We start from the raw sequence: 24,448 nt of genomic DNA, 5'->3' as shown, positions 1-24,448 counted from the left end.
CAATCAAGAACTCCGGTATTGCCCGACAATGAATCAACTGAGGAAGCAAAGTGCGAAGATTTAGAAAAGGTTGCTGTTGGCAATGATCCAGAGAAGTTCTTTTAGGTCGGCTCGCAGCTACCTCCCCAAGAGAGGGAAGAACTAATCGAATTCTTAAGAAAAAACATGGATGTATTTGCATGGAGTGCTTATGAAGCTCTGGGGGTGGACCCAAATTTCATTTGCCACCATTTAAATGTCAATCCATTTGTTACCTAAAAAAAAAACCTCCTCGGCGCTCATCTAGAGATCATTCTGATGCTGTCAAAGATGAGGTGACGAAGTTTAAGCAGGTTGGGGCTATCAAAGAAATTTTCTATCCTGAGTGGCTGGCCAATACTGTGGTAGTAAAGAAAAAGAACGGAAAATGGAAAATGTGTGTGGATTTCACGGATTTAAACAAGGCTTGCCCAAAAGATCCATTTCCTATGCCTCAGATAGATCAGTTGGTAGATGCTACCGTAGGCCATCCTCGGATGAGCTTCTTAGATGCCTTTCAAGGATACCATCAAATACCACTAGCTCTAGATGATCAAGAGAAGACAGCTTTTGTTACTCCCACTGGAAACTACTATTACAAGGTGATGCCCTTCGGCTTGAAAAATGTGGGATCCACCTATCAAAGGATGATGACTAAGATGTTTGAACCTCAGTTGGGCAAGAATATCGAAGTCTATATAGATGACATGGTGTTGAAGAGCAAGATGGTGTTCGAGCATGTGGGAGACCTCGAAAATATTTTTGAAATACTGAGAAAATATAAGCTGCACCTAAACGCCTCCAAGTGTTCTTTTGGTGTGGGATTAGGAAAATTCATGGGATATATGGTGACCCATCAGAGAATTGAGGTTAATCCCAACCGAGTTAAGGCGATAATCAATTTACAACCACCTCGGAATCCCAAAGAAGTTTAGAAGCTAACCGGAATGACAGCCGCTTTAAACCGGTTTATTTCTCGGTCCGCAGATAGATTCAAACCTTTCTTCTTATTGATGAATAAATAGAAGGGATTTGAGTGGACTGAGGAGTGTGCTTCGCATTTTAGCAACTTAAAGAATACCTATCTTGGCCACCTATCATGTTCAGTCCTGGGATGGATGAGGTCTTGTTTTCTTATATTACGGTGGCCCCTCATGTTGTAAGTTTAGTGTTGATACGGGTTGACAATGGAGTACAACGACCAGTCTACTATGTGAGCAAATCATTACATGAGGCCGAGATTCACTATCTATTGCTGGAGAAGGCCATCCTGGCAATGGTGCATGGTACACGAAAGCTTCCCCATTACTTCCAAGCACATGGTGCATGGTACACGAAAGCTTCCCTATTACTTCCAAGCACATATAGTCGTCGTCCTAACTCAACTTCCACCAGGGCCATACTTCGAAGTGCTGATTACATGATGAGGATTGCAAAGTGACAGTTTTAGGGGCTTTTGACATCAAGTACATGCCTCGTACCTTTGTCAAAGGTCAGGTACTGGCAAACCTCGTGGCCGAGTTCACTGAACCCCCATTAGAAGAAACATCAACGACATAGAACATGGATGGAAAATCGGTTGGCACAATGTCCCTACAAGAACCTTTATTCTGGAAGGTATACGTCGATGTTGCGGCAAATCAAAGGGGCTTTAGAGTGGGGCTAGTTCTAATCTCACCCAAGAAGCTCACCATTGAGAAGTCACTAAGATTGTGCTTCTCAGCCACGAATAATGAAGCTAAATACGAAGTCTTGCTGGAGGGAATGTCTATGATTCAAAGAATGGGAGGAAAGGTAGTAAAGATGTTCTCGAACTTGAGGCTGGTCGTCGGCCAAGTGAAGGGCGAACTAGAAGCAAGAGACGAGAGAATGCAAGGGTATTTAAGTCAGGTTAGGCATTTGCAATCAAGATTTGAATCCTTCACCCTATTGCATGTCCCCAGGAGTGGAAACACACACGCTGATTCCCTGGCCACGCTTGCAACCTCCTCGGCGCAGAGCCTACCTCGGGTTATCCTTATAGAAGACTTGTGCAAACCCACGGTGGTAAAGGGACAAGCGGTTCATGTTCACCAAATCATAATAGGGCCCAGTTGGATGAATCCTATAGTACTATATCTGAGAGAGGACATCTTGCCGGAAGACAAATTAGAAGCTGATAAGATAAGGAGAAAAGTGCCTTATTTCTGGCTGTCTGAGGACCAAAAATTGTACAAGTTCTCTTTTTATGGGCCATATCTACTCTGTGTTCACCCTGAAGCGACCGAGCTACTCCTTAAGAAGCTACATGAAGGGATTTGTGGAAGCCACACAGGAGGTAGGTTTTTGTCTCACAGAGCCACCACTCAGGGTTACTGATGGCCAAATATGCAGAAAAAAGCACAAGAGAGTATATGAAGAAGTGTGATCAATATGAGAGATTTGCATCAAACATACACCAGCCGGGAGGAGTTCTTAACCCCCTATCCAGCCCTTAGCCATTTGCTCAATGGGGCTTAGATATAGTTGGCCCTTTCCCCAAAGTATCAGGGAACAAGAGGTATCTGCTAGTTAGCACTGATTATTTCACTAAATGGGTTGAAACTGAACCTTTAGCAAATATCAAAGATATGGACGCTAAGAAGTTTAATTGGAAAAACATTGTTACCTAGTTTGGGGTCCCTCATTCCCTCATCTCGGACAATAGTCTTCAGTTTGATAGTAAGTCCTTCAGGAGATACTGCTGTGAATTGGGAATTACGAACAGATATTCTACCTCGACCTATCCCTAGGGGAATGGACAAGCCGAGGCTGTTAATAAGGTCATAGTGAACAGATTTAAGAAAAGGTTGAACAATGCGAAGGGAAGATGGGTGGAAGAACTACCACATGTCCTATGGACGTATCAAACCATGCCTCACAGATCAACAGGGGAGACCCCCTTTTCTATGACTTATGGAGCCGAGGCTGTTATTCCTTTAGAAACGGGCTTTCCAACACTAAAGACCAGCTCATTCAGTCCAAGCAGTAACAATAAGTTGCTAGAAAGGAGTTTAGATCTTATTGAAGAAAGAAGAAAAAGTGCAATGGTCTAATTGGCATACTATCAACACAAACTCAAGCAGGGTTATGATGCCAAGGTAAAACTGAGGCCACTAATGCTTGGTGACTTGGTATTGAAGAAAGTTCTGGGCATTGCAAAAAACCCAGCATGGGGAAAGTTATGACCCAATTGGGAAGGACCATATCACATCACCTTTGTGGCTGGTATAGGGGCATATTTCCTAGAAGACTTAGATGAGCATGTAATACCGTGCCCTTGGAATGTAAACAACCTGAAAAGGTATTAATATTAATGAAAATCTCCTTTATCAATAAGTTCTTTTGTTCTGTAAAGGCATCTTGCTTACTATTACTCAATCTATTCAAGTATTAAACAGAACCTAAGTCTTGCATGGCTCCTCAGACCATAGGCCTAGGGGAAATTAATTACTTTTGACATCTATCCGAGTATTAAACAGAACCTAAGTCCTACATGGCACCTTGGACCACAGGTTTAGGGGAAATTAATACTCAATGGTATCTTTTTAAGTGTTAAACAGAACTTGAAATACAAGGTATGTTACTTATTTCCTTCAGATTCAACACTCATTGTATGAGGGTTCGTTCATAATACAAGTGGATAATAACTCTCTCTTGCTGATACCTAGTTAGATTTCTTGAAATGTCAATAATGATTTACTATTAGAACACGTTGGAAATGGAGCAACAACAGTTCAAACTTGTTTGCAATAATAATAAGTATGAAAAGCACAAAAAGTAAAGACCCAAGGAATAGAAGGAAAAGTTCATTCATTAATTCTAAAGAAGATGTATTACAAGCGATGACATAAGTCTCAGAAAAAGAAAACAAAAGAAGGTATAAAAGAAAGTCCTACAACTACTTTTTCGTTGGTTGAGGATCCTCCTTTGTATCAGTGGTCTTGGACTTAGCATCCCCAGCCTTGGGCTTCTCAGCTATCTTAGCTTGGGAGACTACATCCCTGATCGTGAGGGTGTCCTCAGACTGAGCATCATTGGCTGGAGGAAGGCCCTCCTTACCCCTACCTACCCCTGTAGAAGCCTCAGCATTAAGAGTAAGATCTTGAATGTTGGAAACCTAATTAGGAGGGGGCAGGGGCAAGGCGGTGGAGGAAGGGTCAACTGGTACCTCTCTTATATGTTTAGGAAAGTACACGTTCTCAGCCTTCCTCAGCTTAGAGTTCGCAGAGACCCTTGCACTGTTAAGAGCCTCCATCCAAGTTATAGTGTAGTAATCCCTACACACTTCGGCTACCTCCTCGGCCAGCCTTTGCTCCGTCTCAAGCCCCCCCTGCTCATAGGTTGCTTCCTCCGCGGCCTTAGCAGCTTCCCTGACTGCCTGGGCTTCAACTTTAGCTTTTTGCAGTTCAGCCTTCAGACTTAGAACCGTCGCTTTCTCGGTGGCCAGGTTCAACTCAATTGTATAGAGAAGTTTGTGCTGGTCCTCAGCCTGGGCCTCAACAGTTTTAAGCCCCGCCAAAGCGCTCAGACGCTCATGTTCTGAGGTCTTCAGCTTCTCGGCCAATTGTGTTTTTTCCTCCTTCACGACCCCGAGTGCTTTCTCAACCTCGCATCGAGAGTAGGACTCAACTTTAGATTTGTTATGGGCATTTCAAACCCATTCCTCGACCACGTAGACTTGTTGAGTGACTTGCGTAAAAGCATCAAAGGGGTTACATATAAAAAAAATGTGAATGAAAAAAGGAATGAATTAAGGTACTGCTAGAACCGTACTTACCATTGCAAGGTCTCTTTTTAGAGACATAAACAAGCCAGGTTGCCTCGTTCACCTGAGGGCTTCCATGTCCCTAGGAAGGAGGAGAGGCTGCTTCAGAGCTTGGGCTAGATGCGTAGCGTGCCCTTTGCTAGATTCCTTTATGGTAGAATCATAAGGGATATGAGCTTTGTCCATCTCTAGCACGGGAGCCCATGTACACTGCTGTCGGTGCACCTCAGTGTCATCCTTGCTATCTACGGATTTAGCCCTTTTATCTCTAGGGTCTTTGGTCTTTTTTCTGTTTGGTGCCCCTCTGAGGGAGCACCTCCCCCTCTTCCAGCTCCTATAATGGTCTCTTCTTCTTCAGATCAAGATTGATGCGCAGACCGAGATCAGCAGGAGGAGGAAGAGGAGTTAGAGGAAGATTAGCAAAAGCCTAGGCCTTAGGGACTTCGGTCGAAGTTGCCCCTTTGTTCCTATTGGCGATTAAACCCCTCAAGCTTGGCCTCTTCTTCTGGTCCATATTCTCTCTTTCTTTGGAGCTTGTATCAACTAGAGCAATTGTCTGTTCTGGCTGATGAGCTATGGAAAGCTTGTCGAACTCAGTCTCAGAATCCGAAAGCTTCACGGACTTCTCTGGGGTCCTCTCTTCCTTTGCAAAGTGAAATCTGTCTATCTCCTCCTCAAGTGACAAACGTGAGAAGGAGGCTATCTCTTCCGCTGCTACTACCATTTCAAACGGAACCTGTCGAAGTGGTATCGTGAACTGTGGGGGGTTTCGTTGAACTGGCAATACCATAGGTGGGAGATCCTGCCTCGCTAGGAACCCCGGTTTGGAGACGTTTATCCGAGCGAGCCTTGGATTACCTGCTCTTAATGCTTGGCCTGTGTCCTGGTATATGCGCGACAAGGGCTCGTAACCTAAGATGAGGTGCACATCCTGCAACTGATTATATTCGCTCACGAATATTTCCAACCTTAGCAAAAAGTTGAGCCCGGGAACGTTGACCAAACTAAGCTTCGGAGAGACGTGATCTTTATCTGCAAAAACATCCAAAAAGGTAATTATGGTTAATTTAATAATGAACACTATCGAAGAAGACAAATTGCCAAAAATAAGTAAAGGGAGAGCTTAGAATACTAAGGTCCCGGCCGAGAGACCTGATCTTAGGGTACTCCACCTGGTGTTCCTACCCTAACTGGGTAGTGAAGACTGTCGTGCCATTCCCCGGAGACGACCAGATAATCGTCATTCAAGCCTTTGTTGGACTTAGGGAGGCAAGATATCAATCTCACCTCGTCGGACTGAGATTTGAGGTAATATCCCCCTGCAAGGGAATGGCACTCATACAAATGAGCGATGTCGTGCCATGTTAGACCAAGGTTCATTTGGTCGTTTAGAGTGTCTACACATCCTAAGACTCTAAACATATTGGCGGTGCACTGATGTGGGCATAACCTATGGTTGAGAAGATAATCCCTAGTTATCCTACCCATGGGAAGTGTCATTCCTCCCTCTATAAAGGCGATCATTGGAATGACAACTTCGCCCACCTCTCTATCCGTGAGTACATGGTCTGAGGGATAGTATTGTAGGCTTACTCCTGGAGGAATATGGTACTTAGCCCTAAAGCTTTCCATACTAGCTGGAAAGTCTACTAAATACTTGAATCTACCCATTTAAATGAACGGAAATGATGTAGGAAGAAATTTCTAAAAAAGAAAGAAAGCGAGGAGGAAAGCCAAGAATAAAAAGGAGAACATAAAGAAACAAGGACTTACGAGAGTGAGTATGTTTATTTTTGAAGCTTTTAAAAGATTTTCGAAGAAATCTTAAGGAAAAGGTTTGGGAAGCTTTGTAACTTGGGGAGTTCTGTGAGTTGGAGCGCTTGAAATCACTAGAGAGCTTGAAGATTGGTAAAGTAAAAGGAAAACAAGTTCACTCGAGACTTTATATAGGAAATGGAAATGAGTGGAAGTTATCCCGCTCAAATTTCCAAGAAAAGGCTCAGCTGTTGGATTTGAGCTTCGCCATTAGATCTGGGGAACAACACGCTGCCTGGAGCAATTAATGATGCTTTGTGGGCTGCGAAACGTCAGAGATAATCATGAGGCACATAAAACGGTACTCCCACACGTACGGACAATAGAGTCAAATAGTGTTAACTCTTAAAAAATTAAAACCCCACTTTTCTCCTCTGATGAGAGGAAAAAACTGAAGTTTTGAGGAGCTATTGTAGGGATAAGAGCCCAAGATCATATATTGGGCCTTGGGTTTTGTCCAAGGATATTGGTAGGTCCGAGGAGGAATAAACAGCTATTAGGAGTTCCCAGTTAAAGTCTCATAGGTAGGAGATGAGTGGAGGATGATCTGAGCAGGAACTCCTCCTCGGATACGATGAATGCAACTCAGATATGTATTCCGACAATTAGAGTGATCCTTTAAGAAGCTCCAATGATAGGGACATGCCTCATGAACATACGAAAAGGAAGGAAACCTAAAAATATCTAAGGGAAAGCTGCCACCACCGCATTAAAGGCACTGCAGCTACTTTTCTGGCCGCATTTATGTGGAGAAGACCTCTAAACAGTGCTACCTTGGCTACCACAACTCATAGAAAACCAGAAAGGGTGTCTGATAGGACATGTACTCAAGTAAGGGCTCGGATGATCAATAAGTGTAGAATGAAGATGGTCCAAAGGAGGATATATAATGTGAAAGGCTCTTCATGGAGAGGGGATCGGGAAAAATAGAGAGAAAACACTGTAGCAATCTAAATTATCTTTGTATCCATTTGTGATTAATTTATACAATAGGGACCTCCTCGAATTGCAAGGAACAAAATCTCTTATTTGTGTTTGACTGTCATTCAAATCAAAACTATCCATTGTTCAATTCATTAGGGCCTAGTTCTTCAATCCACTCTTTATAAATTTATTATATTGGGCTCATTGGGCCAATATCCCATACGTATTGGGCTTGGACTGTAAATCGAGACCCCACAATTATGGTTTGAGAATCAATTATTAAATACACTTAGACATGATTTTTTAAAATTATTTTGTTTTATGACATGGGTTCCAATTGTGATATGTTGCTTTCATCCTCTTAATTTTGATTTAGAGAACAACCTTCTTTTTAGCTTATTATTAAGCATGTTTTGATATAAATTTGAGATAAAATTTTCATAACAATTTGATATATATATATATATATATATATTTTTCCCGATTGTATTAGCTTTGGCTAACTATTAGAGTTGTACACTTTGACCTATAAAAGAAGGCAATCTGTCGATTTAATTTTTTATTTTTTATAAATACTTAAATATGGTTTAACATGATTTTTATTAATCATTAAATTTTCTAATAAAGAACATTGACAAATAAGAACAAGGATACACTAAAATTATATTCTACAAAGAGGTATTCAACGAATCAACAATCTCCCAATGATTCAAAATTCTGATTAGAGCACAATTGGTATGTTACAAAATAGTAATTTTTTATTTAGATTTTATCATTTTATATTTGATAGTTATTATACCAATACAATTTAATCCTTTTTTATTATAATAATTATTTATTTCATTATTTTTTATCAAACAAAATATATATTCTATAAATTGGGCTTAGACGCTGTGGTTGAGCCAAGTGGCTTCACCATATTGCATAAATTTTTTTAGATTTTAAAAAGAAAACATTTATATATAGAAAAAAAATTTAATACATCTTAAATTGCAGCAACGTAGACGTAGTGTAATCTAATTTTTCTTATTTTTTTTAATTACTACACTATAAAAAAAATGTCTAATGCATCCTAAATTATAACAACATATACTATACTAAAAAGAAGAAGAAGTTTAATGCATCTTGAATTGCAGCAACGTAGATGTAGTGTAATCTAATTCTTCTTATTTTTTAATTACTAAATTAAAAAAAAAAGTCTAATACATCTTAAATTGGAGCAAGCATATACTACACACACACAAAAAAAAAAAAAGAGGTCTAATGCAGCTTGAATTGCAATGACGTTGACATATAGTATAATCTAATTCTTCTTATTTTTTAATTACTACTCTTAAAAAAAAAAAAAAAAAAAAAAAAAAAGGTCTAATGCATTTTAAATTTCAGCATCATAGTGTAATTTTTTTTTTTAAATGACTACACTACACGTAAAAAGAAAACATTTACCAAAAAAAAAAAAAAAAGCCTAATGCATCTTTTAGCAACGTAATGTATTATAAAAAAAAAGAGGCAATATAGTGTATTATAAAAAAAAAAAGTCTGTTATAAAATTTTATTCAACTAATATTAAATTAACATTAAACTTTTTGTTTATATCAACTTCTTCACCGTGAAGCGTGTGTGTATATATATAAAATAATTCATTATGAATACCTACAATACTGTTTTTTTTTTCCCCTATTCTTCTATTCTTCTAACTACAACCATGCAAGTATGTATTTGTTTACTCTAATTTTTTTTTTTTTTTTTTAACATCAAATTGAATAAGTTTTGTGTATTTTTTGTCTTTTGTTTAACATAATTTTATTAAGTTTTATCTGATTTATATGGCTATGGTTTGAGAATCAATTATTAAATATGCTTAGACATGATTTTTTATTTTTTATTTATTTTGTATATCGTATATCAATTAAACGTTTATGACATGGGTTCAATGGTGATATGTTGTTACACATATATTCTTAATATGATTAGACATATTTTTCTATTGTTTTGTATATCATATATGAATTACATGTTTATGACATGGGGTTCCAAAAGTGATATATATGTTCCTTCCATCCCTCAATTTTGATTTAGAGAACAATCTTATTTTTAGTTTATTATTATGCATGTCTTGATATAAATTTGATGATAAATTGTTCTATCTATTTAATTATTTAATTTTACATAAATTAGAAAAATGTTTTCATATTTTCTTTAGTTTACACGATTAAGCTGAAGCAGTTTGGTGGGTGAGTGTAACATTACTGCGTGATATAAATAAATATAATCCGAAAAAGATTTCAGATCAGATCTACTATAAATAATTTCGTTAACTCACTCACCCTTTCCACTTCCCTTCGGATGTTAATATTATATAAATAAATAAATAAATAGCGAATAACACATATCAGTTCAGATCTCCTAATTTCATTTCATCTCTGCACTCCCCCTTCTAATCTCATCAGGTTCCGCTCTCTCTCTCTCTCTCTCTCTTTATAAGCTTAAAAGCTTTTGTAGATTTTTGATTCTCTTTATGTTTGGTTGGCGAGAAGAGAAAATTCTAGATAGGAACAAAAAGGAAGTGATTCAATTTGAAATCTACTCTCTCATTTTACCTTCATGTTTGTTAATTGCTTTCCCTCTCTCTCTCTCTCTCTCTTATATGAATTTAATCTATTACATTTTTTCTCGACAACCAAGCATGTACGGTCAACGTGACTTTTCATTGTTTGTCAGAGTTGAAGTTGTCGAATTAGCGTTACATGTTTTGTTCGTGATCTGAATTGAGAAACTAAGAACTGCCTTGTATCGTACTTGTACGCCACATATTCTTATTCTTTCTATATATATATATATATATATATATTTCTTTTCCTACATGATTTTTTCTTAGCAACCAATCAGATCAGTTATTTTCTTTCGATTTTTCATTCTATGCCTAAAACTCATTCTAGTTTTTGTTTGGAATTTTAACTTTAGATCTGATGGTTTTGTCATCAGCTACAATTGAACACATAATGGCAGTAGTAGCAAGTCATTTAGGGTCTGTTTGGTTGGGTGATTTTAGAGAGGATGGAAAACGAGGGAGAGTTAGAGATTTTCATCCTTTTTTGTACTAATGAAAACTAGGATTGGTGGCCAAATGGCATCATCTTGTCTCCTCTATGAGGAGAACTCAAGTTTGAATTGAATGGGTAGCATTTTCCATCCATGCCCACATAATTTAATTGGTCCACTTGGAAGAGTAAAGAAGAAGGAAAGAGAGAGAGAGAGAGAGAGAGCACAATTGCCCCTGATGTGATCCTTATGTATATTATTTATTTATTTATTTGTTTATAATTCAATTGTTACAAGTGGGGGAGGGGGGATTTGAATCCTTTTTCTCCTTATAAAGGAGACCAGGCAATGCCATTGAGCTTTAAGGCTCTTGGCAATATCATTTGTTAATATGATATATTATTGTAATAAAATTTTAAGCACTATGAATAATAAGTTTCTTATATAATGAGTTATACTAAAAATTAACACAAAATTAGTATTTCTTTCCTTCATTTTCCCCTTCAAATAAACAAAGATATGTTATATACATCTTCTATGCTCCCACTTTTCTATCCCCTCTACCAAACACTCATGAAGGAAAACAAGAATCTTTCTTTCATTCTAGTTTTCTATACTCCCTTTGTTTTCTATCCCCACACTTTTCCATTAGAGTGTTCCTTAGGAATGACTTTTCAAGAAAATATTAAACTGTTATTCCTTAAATGATTTCTTTTAGGAGTGAAACATATTTTGTAAGGAATAAGCATATACTAAATGCATTGTCTGTTTTACTAAAAATATATATATTTTTAACTTTTCAGAAAACCAAAATAAACTTTACTATGGCATCAATTTTTTCTTTTCTTGTTTGAAAAATAATGTCTAATGGGTATTTTTATCTAATGAGATTAACTATTGCCCCTCAAACAAAAATTCCTGGCTCCACCACCGTTTGATAGCCTAGAGTTGCTTGTTGATATGGTTTGTGAGGCCTGCTGGTTGTGCCTCTGGGTCTGGAGAAAGTTGGAGGGGGTGGTCATGAAACATTTTGGTCATATAATTGTTACAAAAAAAAATTGGTGAATATGTTAGAATTTGTAAACTATCAACTTACATCTTGATTTGTTTATTTTTCATTTTCTTCCCTATAAAATTTTGAAATTCAGCTGAATCATTGTAAATAAAAGGCAAAAAAATCTTTACTTCAGTTATATAAATCAAATAAACTCAACTTGGCCTCAATCCCAAATAAATTGGTTGGCCACAACTCAGCCCTTGTCATGGTTATTTCCGAATGCTTTTATGTAGTTAGTCTCAAGCCCAAACAAAGGAGGAGGATTGCACGTGTTTTACACTCAGCTTAAAACTTAGTTACTTATTATGAATATGAACACAACTTTGCTTATATGACATTATATATCACTTTTCTTTCTTTTTTAAACATCTAAACAAAGTATTGTCATGTTCTATGGTTATTCTACAATGAAGTGGCTTGTATTTTAATTCTTGATATCAATTAACGAGTCCATTGTGCTTCTTTGAGGCAGTTAAGAAATGGAGAAATCTTGTACTCTGCTCGTTCACTTTGACAAAGGAACGCCTGCAATTGCAAATGAGATTAGGGAAGCTCTCGAAGGCAATGATGTGCCTGCAAAAATTGATGCAATGAAGAAAGCAGTTATGCTTTTGTTGAATGGCGAAACCTTGCCTCAGCTTTTCATTACAATTGTTAGATATGTATTACCCTCTGAGGATCACACAATCCAAAAACTACTGCTGCTTTATTTGGAGATTATTGATAAAACTGATGCAAAGGGAAGGGTCTTGCCCGAAATGATTTTGATATGCCAAAATTTGAGGAACAACCTCCAGCACCCCAATGAGTATATTCGTGGTGTAACTTTGAGGTTTCTTTGCCGCTTGAATGAGACAGAAATAATTGAGCCATTAATCCCATCTGTTTTGCAAAATTTGGAGCATCGGCACCCGTTTATTAGGAGGAATGCTATATTAGCTGTGATGTCGATCTATAAGCTTCCACATGGTGAGCAGCTTTTAGTTGACGCACCTGAAATGATTGAGAAGGTTCTTTCAACAGAGCAGGATCAATCGGCCAAGCGGAATGCCTTTCTTATGCTATTTACTTGTGCCCAGGATCATGCGATTAATTACCTTTTGACCCATGTTGACAGGGTCTTGGAATGGGGTGAATTGCTTCAGATGGTTGTGTTGGAGTTGATCCGAAAGGTGTGCAGAACAAATCGAGGTGAGAAGGGGAAGTACATTAAGATCATTATATCCTTATTGAATGCTCCTTCAACTGCAGTTGTTTATGAATGTGCCGGGACTCTCGTTTCTTTGTCATCTGCTCCCACTGCTATTAGAGCTGCTGCAAACACTTATTGTCAGCTTCTTCTTTCTCAAAGTGACCACAATGTGAAGCTTATTGTGCTTGATCAGCTGAATGAGCTCAAGTCTTCTCATAGGGATATTATGGTTGATTTGATCATGGATGTGCTTAGGGCACTTTCTAGCCCAAATCTTGACATCCGGAGAAAGACACTTGACATTGTTCTTGAACTTATTACTCCCCGGAACATCCATGAGGTGATTCTTACTTTGAAGAAGGAAGTTGTTAAAACACAGGGTGGAGAGCTTGAGAAGAATGGTGAATACAGGCAGATTCTTATTCAAGCCATTCATTCTTGTGCAATTAAGTTCCCAGAAGTTGCAAGTACGGTAGTACATATGTTGATGGATTTCTTGGGAGACAGCAATGTTGGTTCAGCTGTTGATGTTGTTATTTTTGTTCGAGAGATAATTGAAACCAACCCTAAACTAAGGGTTTCAATAATAACTAGGCTATTGGACACTTTCTACCAGATCCGAGCTGCACGTGTCTGTTCATGTGCTCTCTGGATCATTGGAGAGTATTGCCTGTCACTCTCTGAAGTTGAGAGTGGCATTGCAACCATTAAACAGTGTCTTGGAGAGCTACCTTTATACTCAGTTTCAGAAGATGGGGAAGATACTGATTCTTCAAAGAAGGCTCAGCAAGTAAACTCCTTTGCTGTTTCTTCCAGAAGACCAGCTGTTCTTTCTGATGGCACCTATGCTACACAGAGTGCTGCCTCTGAAACTGCTTTTTCCCCTCCTACCCTTGTTCAAGGATCCTTGGCATCTGGGAATCTGAGATCCCTGCTTCTCACTGGTGACTTTTTCCTTGGGGCAGTTGTGGCTTGCACACTGACAAAGCTTATTCTAAGATTGGAAGAGGTCCAGCCATCTAAAGTTGAAGTGAATAAGGCATCTTCACAGGCATTGTTGATCATGGTCTCCATGCTGCAATTAGGACAATCTTTGGTTCTTCAGCATCCAATTGACAATGACTCATATGATAGGATTGTCCTCTGCATAAGATTGTTATGCAATACTGGTGATGAGATCAGAAAAATATGGTTGCAATCTTGCCGCCAGAGTTTTGTTAAAATGCTCTCAGAAAAACAATTACAGGAAACAGAGGAAATTAAAGCAAAGGCTCAGATTTCTTATGCACAACCAGATGACCTAATTGACTTCTACCATTTAAAGAGCAGGAAGGTAAAAAATTCCTGCATTGATTGTGAAGTTTTGTTGAACATCTTCTGCTGTTTTTCTTGTCATTTATTTGCTGTGTTGATCAATTCACTGTGGATATTTCATGATTTGAGTTCCCAGGTGTTGTTTGGATTTTGGTTTGGGTCTTAGCATAAATATAAAAGGTTGAGGCCAGTGTAATTTCTACTACAATTTGTAATTTTGGCTGAAGCCAGTCTATTCCTAATGATTTTGGGTAATTTTGAACAAGTCCAGAAACTTGTTAGTGCAACCCTGTTGGGCAGCTCTTATATATTTTGTCTCTTTCTTTCTTTCTTCCTTTTTTTTGCTAGTTTTTAAAAATCTCCTTTGTATATGTTTTTTTAGTAAAATAAATTTTAGCGGTTTTTGGGGCCAGAGAGTTGTGGGATATTGCTTTTGCCCTTTTTGGGGTTCAGTGGATGATGCCTAGAGGGGTGGTAGACTTACTAGCTTGTTGGCAATGCTGATTTTGGGAACTTCAGAACAACAAGATCTGGGAGGGCATCCCTCATTGCTTGATGTGGTGCCTTTGGCAGGAAAGAAATGCTAGAAACTTTGAGGGGTGAGTGGAAAATTTTAGTCCTGAATTTGAATTTTCTCAGAACTTTATTTGAGTAGTTGCCAGTGTCAGGATGCTTCTCCTTTTCAAACTTATTTGAATTTATTGATCATTGTAATTATAGAGCTTAGTTGTGATGTACATCTGGAGTACATCCTCTGTACTTTAAGGGAGGGAGCACAATAATTGTATATTTGAGGATTTAGATCTTTCAGGGGACCAACTCACTTCTAGTGATTCCATTCCAGTGTTTTTAGACTCTCTCTCTTCTCTTGTAAATAATTTCCTTTTTCTCTGTTTCCTCTTTTTGTTGTTTGTACGTAATTATTTTGGCTATTTCATCCTTCTGAATGTAGTTGTCCTTTTTTATCAATAAAATTTTTGCTTTTCTATAATTAAAAAAAAAAAAAAAAAAAAAAAGTAGTAGTTTTGAGTGTATTCTCAACATGTGCACCATTTCCTTCCAATTTTTTTTTTTTTTTCAGGCGATATTAATAGAGTTTGGTAACTAGTATTAGATGCTTAAAATTTATGGGGGTCTTTCTTTTCTTGGTAGAAATATTCTTCCCTATCTATTTAGCTAATCTGATTCCTGTGAGTCTATGGGTGTTTTTGAATTATCATGGCTGTATATCAATGTCCTAACAACATGTAACTTCCAGGGTATGAGCCAACTGGAGCTAGAAGATGAGGTCCAAGATGATTTAAAGCGTGCAACTGGAGAGTTCATTAAGGAGGGGGATGATGCAAATAAGCTTAACCGCATTCTCCAACTCACTGGATTTAGTGATCCAGTGTATGCTGAAGCATATGTGACTGTTCACCATTATGATATTGTCCTTGATGTTACAGTTATCAATCGAACTAAGGAGACCTTACAGAATTTGTGCCTGGAGTTGGCAACCATGGGTGATCTTAAACTTGTTGATCGTCCACAGAATTATACACTAGCTCCTGAATCTAGCAAACAAATAAAGGCCAATATCAAGGTTTCCTCGACTGAGACTGGAGTCATATTTGGGAACATTGTTTATGAGACTTCAAATGTGCATGAGCGAACAGTTGTTGTCCTCAATGACATTCATGTAGACATAATGGACTACATCTCTCCTGCAGTTTGTAGTGATTCTGCTTTTAGAACCATGTGGGCAGAGTTTGAGTGGGAAAACAAGGTATGCATTAAATTCCTTTTTTAACTTATGCTGTAACGCTGTAAATATTCTGCAGACTTAATGCAGTACTTAATGCAGTTATTGGGACTGAAAACGAATTCTTTACTACAAATTTGTGAAGATGTGATTTATTTGTAGCTCTTTCAGTAAATCAATTCAACCTGAATCAGTTGCATTATTGTGTGCATGTGAGCTTTTTTCCTTTTTGCTTGGTAGTTTGTTACCATTTCTATAAGTTACATGTATCTTGCGAAAGGATTTTTTTTTAATCCAATATGAGCTGAAATTTTTTCAAACTAGTCTCGCATCATATTGAATGTCCTTGATTATTTCTATTAAAACCAAACCTGCCCTTCTCCGACATGTTTATGATTTGATCTTGAATCTCTCACGACCTTTTGGTCCCATGTTTCGCTTGGAAATTAACCAGCCTCTACATTAGCAAATGTGAAACAATGTTGAAGCAAAGCCATTATAGTTGTGAAAACCCATTGTTCTAACAATTTGAGATTGATGCCAAAGATTTGTAATTTGTAATTTTTTTTTCCTCGATGCGAAGGATTTATTCTAGATTCAACTGTTAAATTTATGACACAATCATTCTTGCTTTACTATTTTGTTTATGCCATGATATTAGGCTTTTTGATAAGTGTCACAATATTAGGTTAAAATGGAGAAAAAGAAAAGGCAGTATTGGCTTTTTGCTTCATGGTCAGGAGGTTGCAGTTATGATGTATGAACATTAGGCCTCCAATAATCTATACGCACATGTAATTGTTCGATCAAGAATGAAAGTGCATTTGAAATTGAAGATAAAAATTATTATCCTTTTAAAAAAAAAAAAAAGTAAGATGAGAGTTATTAACCTAGTGGGAAGAAATATGGTCTTTCTTTCTACTCATTGAGTTTCTCCTTTGTATGAGATCAGTATATGCACTTTCATGAAGCCTGAGCTGCAATTAACTTGCTCCCTTTGTCTTTGCCTTCTTGCTTCTACCTTTTACACAAAGCTAGCATTTTAGTTCAATGTTTGTAGGCTTTCCCTTGTTGAACAACTGTTTTCTTTCTCATTATTGGTGGATGGTGACTTTGAGTTAATGGGTCATGTGAATGTGTTATGCTGCAGGTTGCTGTCAACACTGTAATTCAAGAAGAGAAGGAATTCCTTGACCATATTATCAAATCAACCAACATGAAGTGCCTCACTGCACCGTAAGTTATTTCTCCTTGTTTCTTGGCTAAAATAATCCTTCTCAATTACTTTTCTTACTGTCAATGAAGTTAATGCATGTGTTATGTGCTGGATTACAGATCTCTTCTTCTTCATACCTTGCTAGAGTGGAGTTCTTCCTTTAATCTTTTCCCTTGTTCTAATTTTTTAGAAATGCTTGATCTTTGTAATTTATGTGTTTGATGTACTGTTTTCCATGTTCACCCCCAGTGTACCTGGGCTTCTTATACAATTCCGTTATTTATCTAAAAAAGTAGTTAACTTAATTCCTTGCTATGGTGTGACTGGTCATGGCTTTAGTGCTTCACATTAACATTAAGACTTTCTTTGCTAAGAAATGATTGGAAGTTGCAAGATTTTTCTAGGAAGAAGGGTGGCAATTTTTGTCTGGTTAATGAGCTATGGCTCAAATGACACTTCTTTCTCTCATAATAATGTTCTAGAGGGTGAGGTCAGTTGCCCATCAAGGGTGAAAAGCCCTTGGATTACTTGGTAACTGGTTCTAGCTGATGGGGTCAGTTACCTGTAGGAGTTTGATTAACAGTGAGGATTGTTGTACAATATGCTCTATGATGTGCAACTAATCTGAGTGAAGTTTTCTTGTGTCATAAAAAAAAAAAATAATGGTCTAGAGGGTGAGTTCATGGTTTTTAGACCCTCTGGGTGTGTGTATTACCATTAAGAAAAAATAAAGAATGTAAACATAATCCATAATGAACTTCTGCAAATAATGATCCTTGGATGAACATCATAAAACATGCTTTGCATAATTAAAGCTCATTACATTTGCCAATGAGCTCTAGATCAAAGGCACCTCCTCCCCATCAATAATAAGTTTAGGATGTGGCCATGGGTTGAATCATAGATCAGCCTCCCCAAGCAAAATTCCCTGGATCCCCCCACTGCATTAGGTGCATAGAACATGCTGATAAAAATTACGAGATGAATTATAACAAATTTCACAGCTGAAAAATGACAAAACATACCTACAATGCTCATGGTACTGCAGCCTATGATTAATAATTCAACCTCACTTTTTTAATCAATATGCATGATGGGTATAATATGAGATAAAGTTACATTTATTAGACTATTACTGAACATATGGTCAGGCTTGCGTTGGGTTTGTCTGAGCTCCAAAGGTGCTCAAGCCAATTTAGGTCTCTTGAATTTGTGTCCAATGAAATCTGAGCTTATTTCTTATTTTTGAGCCCTAGCTTATCCCTTAGTTGGGTAGAATTGGCTTTGGGTTCCCACTGAAAGTTGCAGCCCTCCTATCTCAATGGTTAAAGAAAGTTGGATCAAATAAAACCAAAACAATAAAAAGGGAATGCAAAGCCAAAAACCAGAATGAAAGCCTGAAATGTTTTCGTGGAAAAAAGTGCCCAAATTGCTTTTAAGTGCTGTCCGGAGACAATTTTCCGTGTGTGCTATTTTTCTCCTTCTCAGTAATAATATCCCTTATATCCTATCCGTCTATTTTTCCTACAATCTTTTCTTTGGTGGTTGAGTTCCAGGTCTGCACTAGATGGTGAGTGTGGGTTCCTGGCAGCCAACTTGTACGCTAAGAGTGTGTTTGGAGAGGATGCTTTGGTGAATCTGAGCATAGAGAAGCAGGCAGATGGTAAGCTGAGCGGCTACATCAGGATAAGAAGTAAGACCCAAGGCATTGCTCTCAGTTTGGGGGATAAAATTACTCTCAAGCAGAAGGGTGGAAGTTAATGCAGTCAACATTAGTGTCACCTTTCTGTGTCATCACTGGTATTTATGTTACTCTTCTAAGAGGGCCAAGATTTGTTCCTTTTATTTCTTCCTAATCTCTGATTTTGCATTTTTAATTGTGATTTGTGTAGGTTCTTGCTCTCAGTGTAGAAGGATTATGTCTGGCCTTCAGTTTTCATCACATCATCATTTTTGAAGCTATACCAAAATACTTTTAAGCAGTTGCTGCAACAATTGCAGTATTTCTTTTGAGTTCCCTCTAGACAGGAGTTTTGCTCGGAATATTCTTTTTCCATAAAAATTTAATTGTAGCTAGTTTGTAACTTAAAGGTCGATTCACAATATTGTACAAACTGTTACAATAGTTTATTACTATAAACCAATTTCTACCCCGGCTCTTCTTGTATTGGTATTTTCAACCAATTGAGTGTGGATAAAAACTTGAAAGTTACCACTAATGTTAAGCAATGTCTACATGCTGTTTCAAGTAGCCTCGCGTGATCAGGCATCGTAACTAGTAAGTACTAAGATTAAAGCCATACACAGCCCGATACCAGGGTTTAATCTTTTAGATAAATTACCATATGATTCTTTGATGGTTTTATGAGATGAGATATGCTTTACCCTACACCCAGCGTTACACTTGTCTTTCTCGTACATATTTACATGTGGATGAGGCTCCCATTTCAACTTTATTATGTGAAATGGCAAATTTGCTGCTTCTTCCTCGTCATCTCCATCCTAAAAGAACCAATCACCATTGCCTCTCCCATAAGGCCATAACCATAACGACACAGCAAGCCATGTGAAAAGTTCTATTCTTCACTACTCCTTTTGCCTTCCTTTCAGGAATTTTCTTCTTTTGTGATTTGTAGCCAGTATTTGCATCTCACGCTGGAATTCCACTAACAGTAGGAAAAATAAGAAAGAAAACCCAGTTACGTATGAGTAGTCTAGAGCAGTTAAAATTTTTAAATTTGTGAGTAAAAGAGTTTTTATTTTTATTTTTAAATTTGTGAGTAAAAATTTTAAAATGGATAAAAATTTGTGAGTATTTTAGAGAATTTGAAAAATAGGTAACATAGCAAATAGAATAGATAAACGCAAAACATGTTTAATTGATTCTGGCTTCTGTTAATAGTAAGTAACATAGGCTCTTTTTTTTTTTTTTTTTTTTTTTTTTTTTAATAAATTAAAAGATTATTTGTATTTCTATATTGCATCAACTGTTCTTTCTTTATATTTTTATATACAAAATGACCATTTGAAATATACATCCATTCTAGTGTAGAAAAGTGTTTCAAGTTTGGATGCCAAAAGAGAGTTAAGAAAAATCTTTGAAAAGAAATATAAACTTCTGTTAAAAAAGAGAGAGAGAGAGAGAGAGAAGAGAAGAAGAAGAAGAAGAAGACAAACATACGAACATGTGAGGAAGAAAACCTAAAAAAGATTAAGAAAATTACCTATGCTTATACCTCAAAGAGAAACAGAAAGAGGGAAAGAGATGACATTTATTTATGATTTCTTTTTTCATTTTTCTTTTTTGTTGAGGAACAGACATTTATTTATATTTTGTTTTGGAAGCTGGGTTGTAGTTCCCAAAAAAAAGAAGATATATGATAGTACCTAAATTTATGGATGAGAAGTTATAGTAACAATTTTATAATAGAAGTGTTTTTTTTTTTGTTTTTTTGTTTTTTTTTTTTTTTTTTTAATTCAAAATAAAAAAGAAGAGAATTGAAAAAATAAAAACAAAACATAAAAAAAAGTGGGATTGGGAGTAAGGAAAGTAGGAAACCGCAAATTCAAAAAAAAAAAAAAAAGAAGAAGAAATGTTTAAGACTTGATAAAGGTAAAAAAAAAAAAAAAAAATAAATAAAGAGTTGTAGTAGAGAGTGGTCATGTTTTGTAGGTAATGTTTTAGTGGGAGTTAAAGATGTATTTTTACTGGAGTATCATTTAGTTTGGTCTTTACTTAAACTTGAGGATGTAGGGGTATTTTAACCAATGAAATGTCTATCTCAAATAGAGAAAGCTCCTTAAATATTAGGCCTTGTTTGGATTTATTTTTTTCATCACTTATCACTCAATTTCCATCACTCATTGCTCATCGCTCATCACTTAAAATATCCTACTCGTTTGGTTTTTGTTTTCACTTCCCATCACTCAAATATTTCTACTGTTTGTGGGACCCACTACTGGAGCACTATGTCAGTGAGTATAGTTAGCCTACCCGCCTCCCTCAACTCTTTTCATTTCATTTTCTTCTCCTTCAGTCACCACTGCCTTGTTACTCTCCCTACACAAACCCAAACCCAGGTAAGATAGAAGACGATCGGTGTAGCGGTGGCGTCAATCTCCCACCTCCGACTCGTAGTGGCGTTGATCGGCTCCGATCTCCCACCTTCTCAACCCAACGCCGATCTCCACGTTTTATTGATGTTGAGTTTTGAAAACCCCAAGGCTTGATTTTTGTGGGTATTGTTCTTTTTGTGCTCTGTTTTTTCTGATGTTGTTCATGCCCCTTTCTTTGTCTCTGTTGCTAGTGCTTTATTGCTTTTTTATTTTTATTTTTTATGGTACTTGTGGTTACCTCTGTTGGTGCTTGGCTGAAGAGAAAGCACACAAAAACAAGATTAAGGAGAGAAAAGTTTGTGTGTTTGTGTTTCTGTGTTAGTGTGTATGATCTAACTCATGTGTTTATGGGTTTGATTTTCTGGGTTTGAGAAATCGGTACCCATGTGTTTCTCTTTTTTTTTTTTTTTTTGATAAAGTATATTTGGTGTTTTTGTGAAGAAGAAAAGAAAGAAAAAGAATGAAGAAGAAGAAAAAAATGGCCGTTGGAGTGAGTTTGTGAAGAAGAAAGAAAGAAAGAAAGAAGAAGAAAAAGGTGCGCCTGACGTGACTTGTCTCTGACCGTGGGTCTCATGAATGTGTGTTTAATTACGAAATGCCATTGGAAACTGAGTTTTGGAAATTGAAAACACCTAAAATTTGTTTTCAGTTTCCATAACTCATAACTCATAACTCAAAAATTAAAGAATTGAGTTATGGAAACAAAAACTGGAAACAATTGAAAACAAAATCCAAACAAGCTTTTTTGCATGGGTCCTACCATTTTTGAGTTATGAGTTATGGAAACTCAAAATCCAAACACCCCCTTAGTATTTAAAATTTTTTTTTTTTTTTAAATATTCAAAATAAAGAAGAGAATTGAAAAAATAAAAGCAAAACAAAATAAAATAAAAAACAAAAAAGAGAGATTAGGTGTAAGGAAACCACATATTAAAAAAAAAAAAAAAACAGTTAAGACTTGATAATGGTTACCAAAAAAAAAAAAAAAATGAAGATGTGGGCTTAGTGATTGATGGAAAATGGGGAGTTGGAATAGATCATAGTCCTATTTTGTAGGAAATGTTTAGTGGGACTTGGAGATGTATTTTTAATGGAGTGCCCTTTAGTTTTGTCTTTACTAAAACTTGAGGATGTTGAGGTATTTTAACCAACGAAATGTCCATCTCAAACAGAGAAAACTCCTTAAATATTGACCAATTTGCCACCGTGTGTATGTGATTTGTGAGGTGGGTTTCTGATTTGTGGTGTTTGTGGGTTGGATTGTGGGTTTTGTGGGTTTGGTGGGTTGTGGATTGTGAAGGTTGTGGGTTGTGGTGGAAGTTGTGGATTGTGAAGGTTGTGGGTTGTGGTGGAGGTTGTGGCGGAGGTTGTGGCTTGTTTTGTGGATTTTGTGCTTATGGGTGTGGGTTGATTGGGTCTGGGTCATAGAATCGGGTTTGGGACGTGGTTGTGGTGGATCTGGCTGGTGGCGGCGATGGTGGGTGGATGTGGTCGTTGTGGTATGGGTGTGGGTGGGTGTGGATGTGGTGGGTGTGGTGGCTGGATGTGCAGGTTTTTTTTTTTCTCTACTGTTGTTTGTGGTTGCGGTGGATCTGGCTGGTGGTAGGTGGTGGTGATGGTGGGTGGATGTGGTGGTCAGTGGTGCTAAAAGTAGTTTGGTCAAGAAAGAGAGAGATAGAGGAGAGAGAGACAGAGAGAGAGAGAGGAAGAATAAAAAATGATAAAGAAAGAATATTTAAATGAAGTGTTAAAAAAAAAAAAATAGAAGTTTTGATGTAAGGTATATTGTAAAGTGATGTGTTATATGTTATAAAGTTGGTTTTTTAGATGCTAAATGCTAAAATTTTTAAAATGTTTGATGAGAATGCTCTTAGGCTCTTAAAATGAAGCATTCAAGGGAGAAGGGGTGAAAGGAAAAAGACGAAATTTGTGGAGTTTTTGGCCCTGTTTGGAAGCATTCAATATGTTTTCAGTTTTTAAATAACATTACACGTATTTTCACACACTTTTTCACCCACGTGTATTTCAAAAAAATACAAATAACATTACTCAAATTCCTCTACCAAATGGACCCTTTTGTTTCCCCTTGATGCCCAGTGTATTTTCTGCAAAAAGTGGGAAGGTGCTGGCTGACCTGTTGCTAAGGAAAGAGGGGAAATTTTGGGGTTTTGTTTGCTGCCAACAATTCACATGCCTATAGGAAAATTCTAGAGCTTGGGCTTGGGCTTTCCAACCAAAGTTCATGGGCTTAAGTTTTAAATTCACCCAATAATTTTAAAACACACCCAACAACCAAGTACGCAGCCTGACCGTGTTACTTCTGTTGGGGTTCTTTCCGCTTGTATTCATGCTGGATTAATTGATAAAGGACTTGGAAGGTTTCTATTTGATAAAGGAAAAGATAGCTTAACAAGTATAACAAATCATTATGTTAGTATCATATGGGGATTAACAAAAACCCTAAGAAGCTTGATAAAGTAATCTGGGCTTCTATAATTGGTGGCTGTAGCCAATAGAATTCACCCTTTATACTTGTGCTACATGATATAAGGAGCATAAACAGCAAAATCTTTCCTACCAAAACGAGAAGCTTGCAGTTGCATTTGGTATCATTTAAACTCCACCAGGAATGACAACAAGCTTTTCAACAACTTATATCTGGAGCCAGCTACTGCCATGCTATGGTGTCGAAGCATTTTTCCTTTTTTATTATTTTATAATAATGAAAATTTGTTCTTTCCTACCCCTGCTATGGAAACTTTATAAATTCGGTTCCTTGTTATTTTGTTTCTAGGTGAAGCAAATATGCCATCGTGACTAGAAGCTGGAAAACACCTAGTTGGATGAAAGCCCGGCTCCTCAGTTGAAGATATGTGTCTTTGGATATCCAAAGGTACTAGTTGTGCTTCTCTTTCTTATTCTCTCTGCAGTCAGTTTAGGGGAGACAGAAAGGGGGTGGGGGAATCACTTAGTTAAGGTGAATTATTGACTAGATATCTTGGAAGAGTTCCAAATCTCATGACAAAACAATTATTGCAGATTCAGATGATTTTAAACTTACTGTTAGTAGTGCGTTTTTCATAAGCGAGTTGGCAAGGACTAAAATGACAACAAATTTAAAAATATAACAACCAAATTGAAAGTTATAAAAACTTAAGAACCAAAGAAAATGAGGTCAAAATATAGACCAAATATGCGTTTTTGCCTAAATTGAATTGCAGCAA

At 37.1% G+C, this 24,448-nt stretch overlaps 1 protein-coding gene across 1 annotated transcript; it reads left to right on the top strand.

The window, feature by feature from the left end:
• The first annotated feature begins 9,885 nt into the window (after nucleotides 1-9,885).
• LOC115993987 (coatomer subunit beta-2) lies at nucleotides 9,886-19,258 on the top strand. The gene is made up of 6 exons (XM_031117989.1): nucleotides 9,886-9,993; nucleotides 12,115-14,167; nucleotides 15,407-15,916; nucleotides 17,043-17,128; nucleotides 18,665-18,908; nucleotides 19,001-19,258. Exons 2-5 carry the CDS (start codon nucleotides 12,122-12,124, stop codon nucleotides 18,867-18,869), a joined length of 2,847 nt encoding a protein of 948 aa, XP_030973849.1. The 5' UTR covers nucleotides 9,886-9,993; nucleotides 12,115-12,121; the 3' UTR covers nucleotides 18,870-18,908; nucleotides 19,001-19,258.
• The last annotated feature ends 5,190 nt before the right edge of the window (nucleotides 19,259-24,448 follow it).

This window comes from Quercus lobata, chromosome 6, assembly GCF_001633185.2.
Source record: "Quercus lobata isolate SW786 chromosome 6, ValleyOak3.0 Primary Assembly, whole genome shotgun sequence".
NCBI classification, from domain to species: Eukaryota; Viridiplantae; Streptophyta; class Magnoliopsida; order Fagales; family Fagaceae; genus Quercus; species Quercus lobata.
This window is presented reverse-complemented; position numbering and strand designations above follow the sequence as displayed.

Bases quoted from the DNA above. Each gene is read 5' to 3' on its own strand.
- LOC115993987 (XM_031117989.1), top strand. From the start codon at position 12,122: ATGGAGAAATCTTGTACTCTGCTCGTTCACTTTGACAAAGGAACGCCT. The intron at 14,168-15,406 runs GTAAAAAATTCC...TGTAACTTCCAG, and splicing joins ACCATTTAAAGAGCAGGAAG to GGTATGAGCCAACTGGAGCT. The intron at 17,129-18,664 runs GTAAGTTATTTC...GTTGAGTTCCAG, and splicing joins ATGAAGTGCCTCACTGCACC to GTCTGCACTAGATGGTGAGT.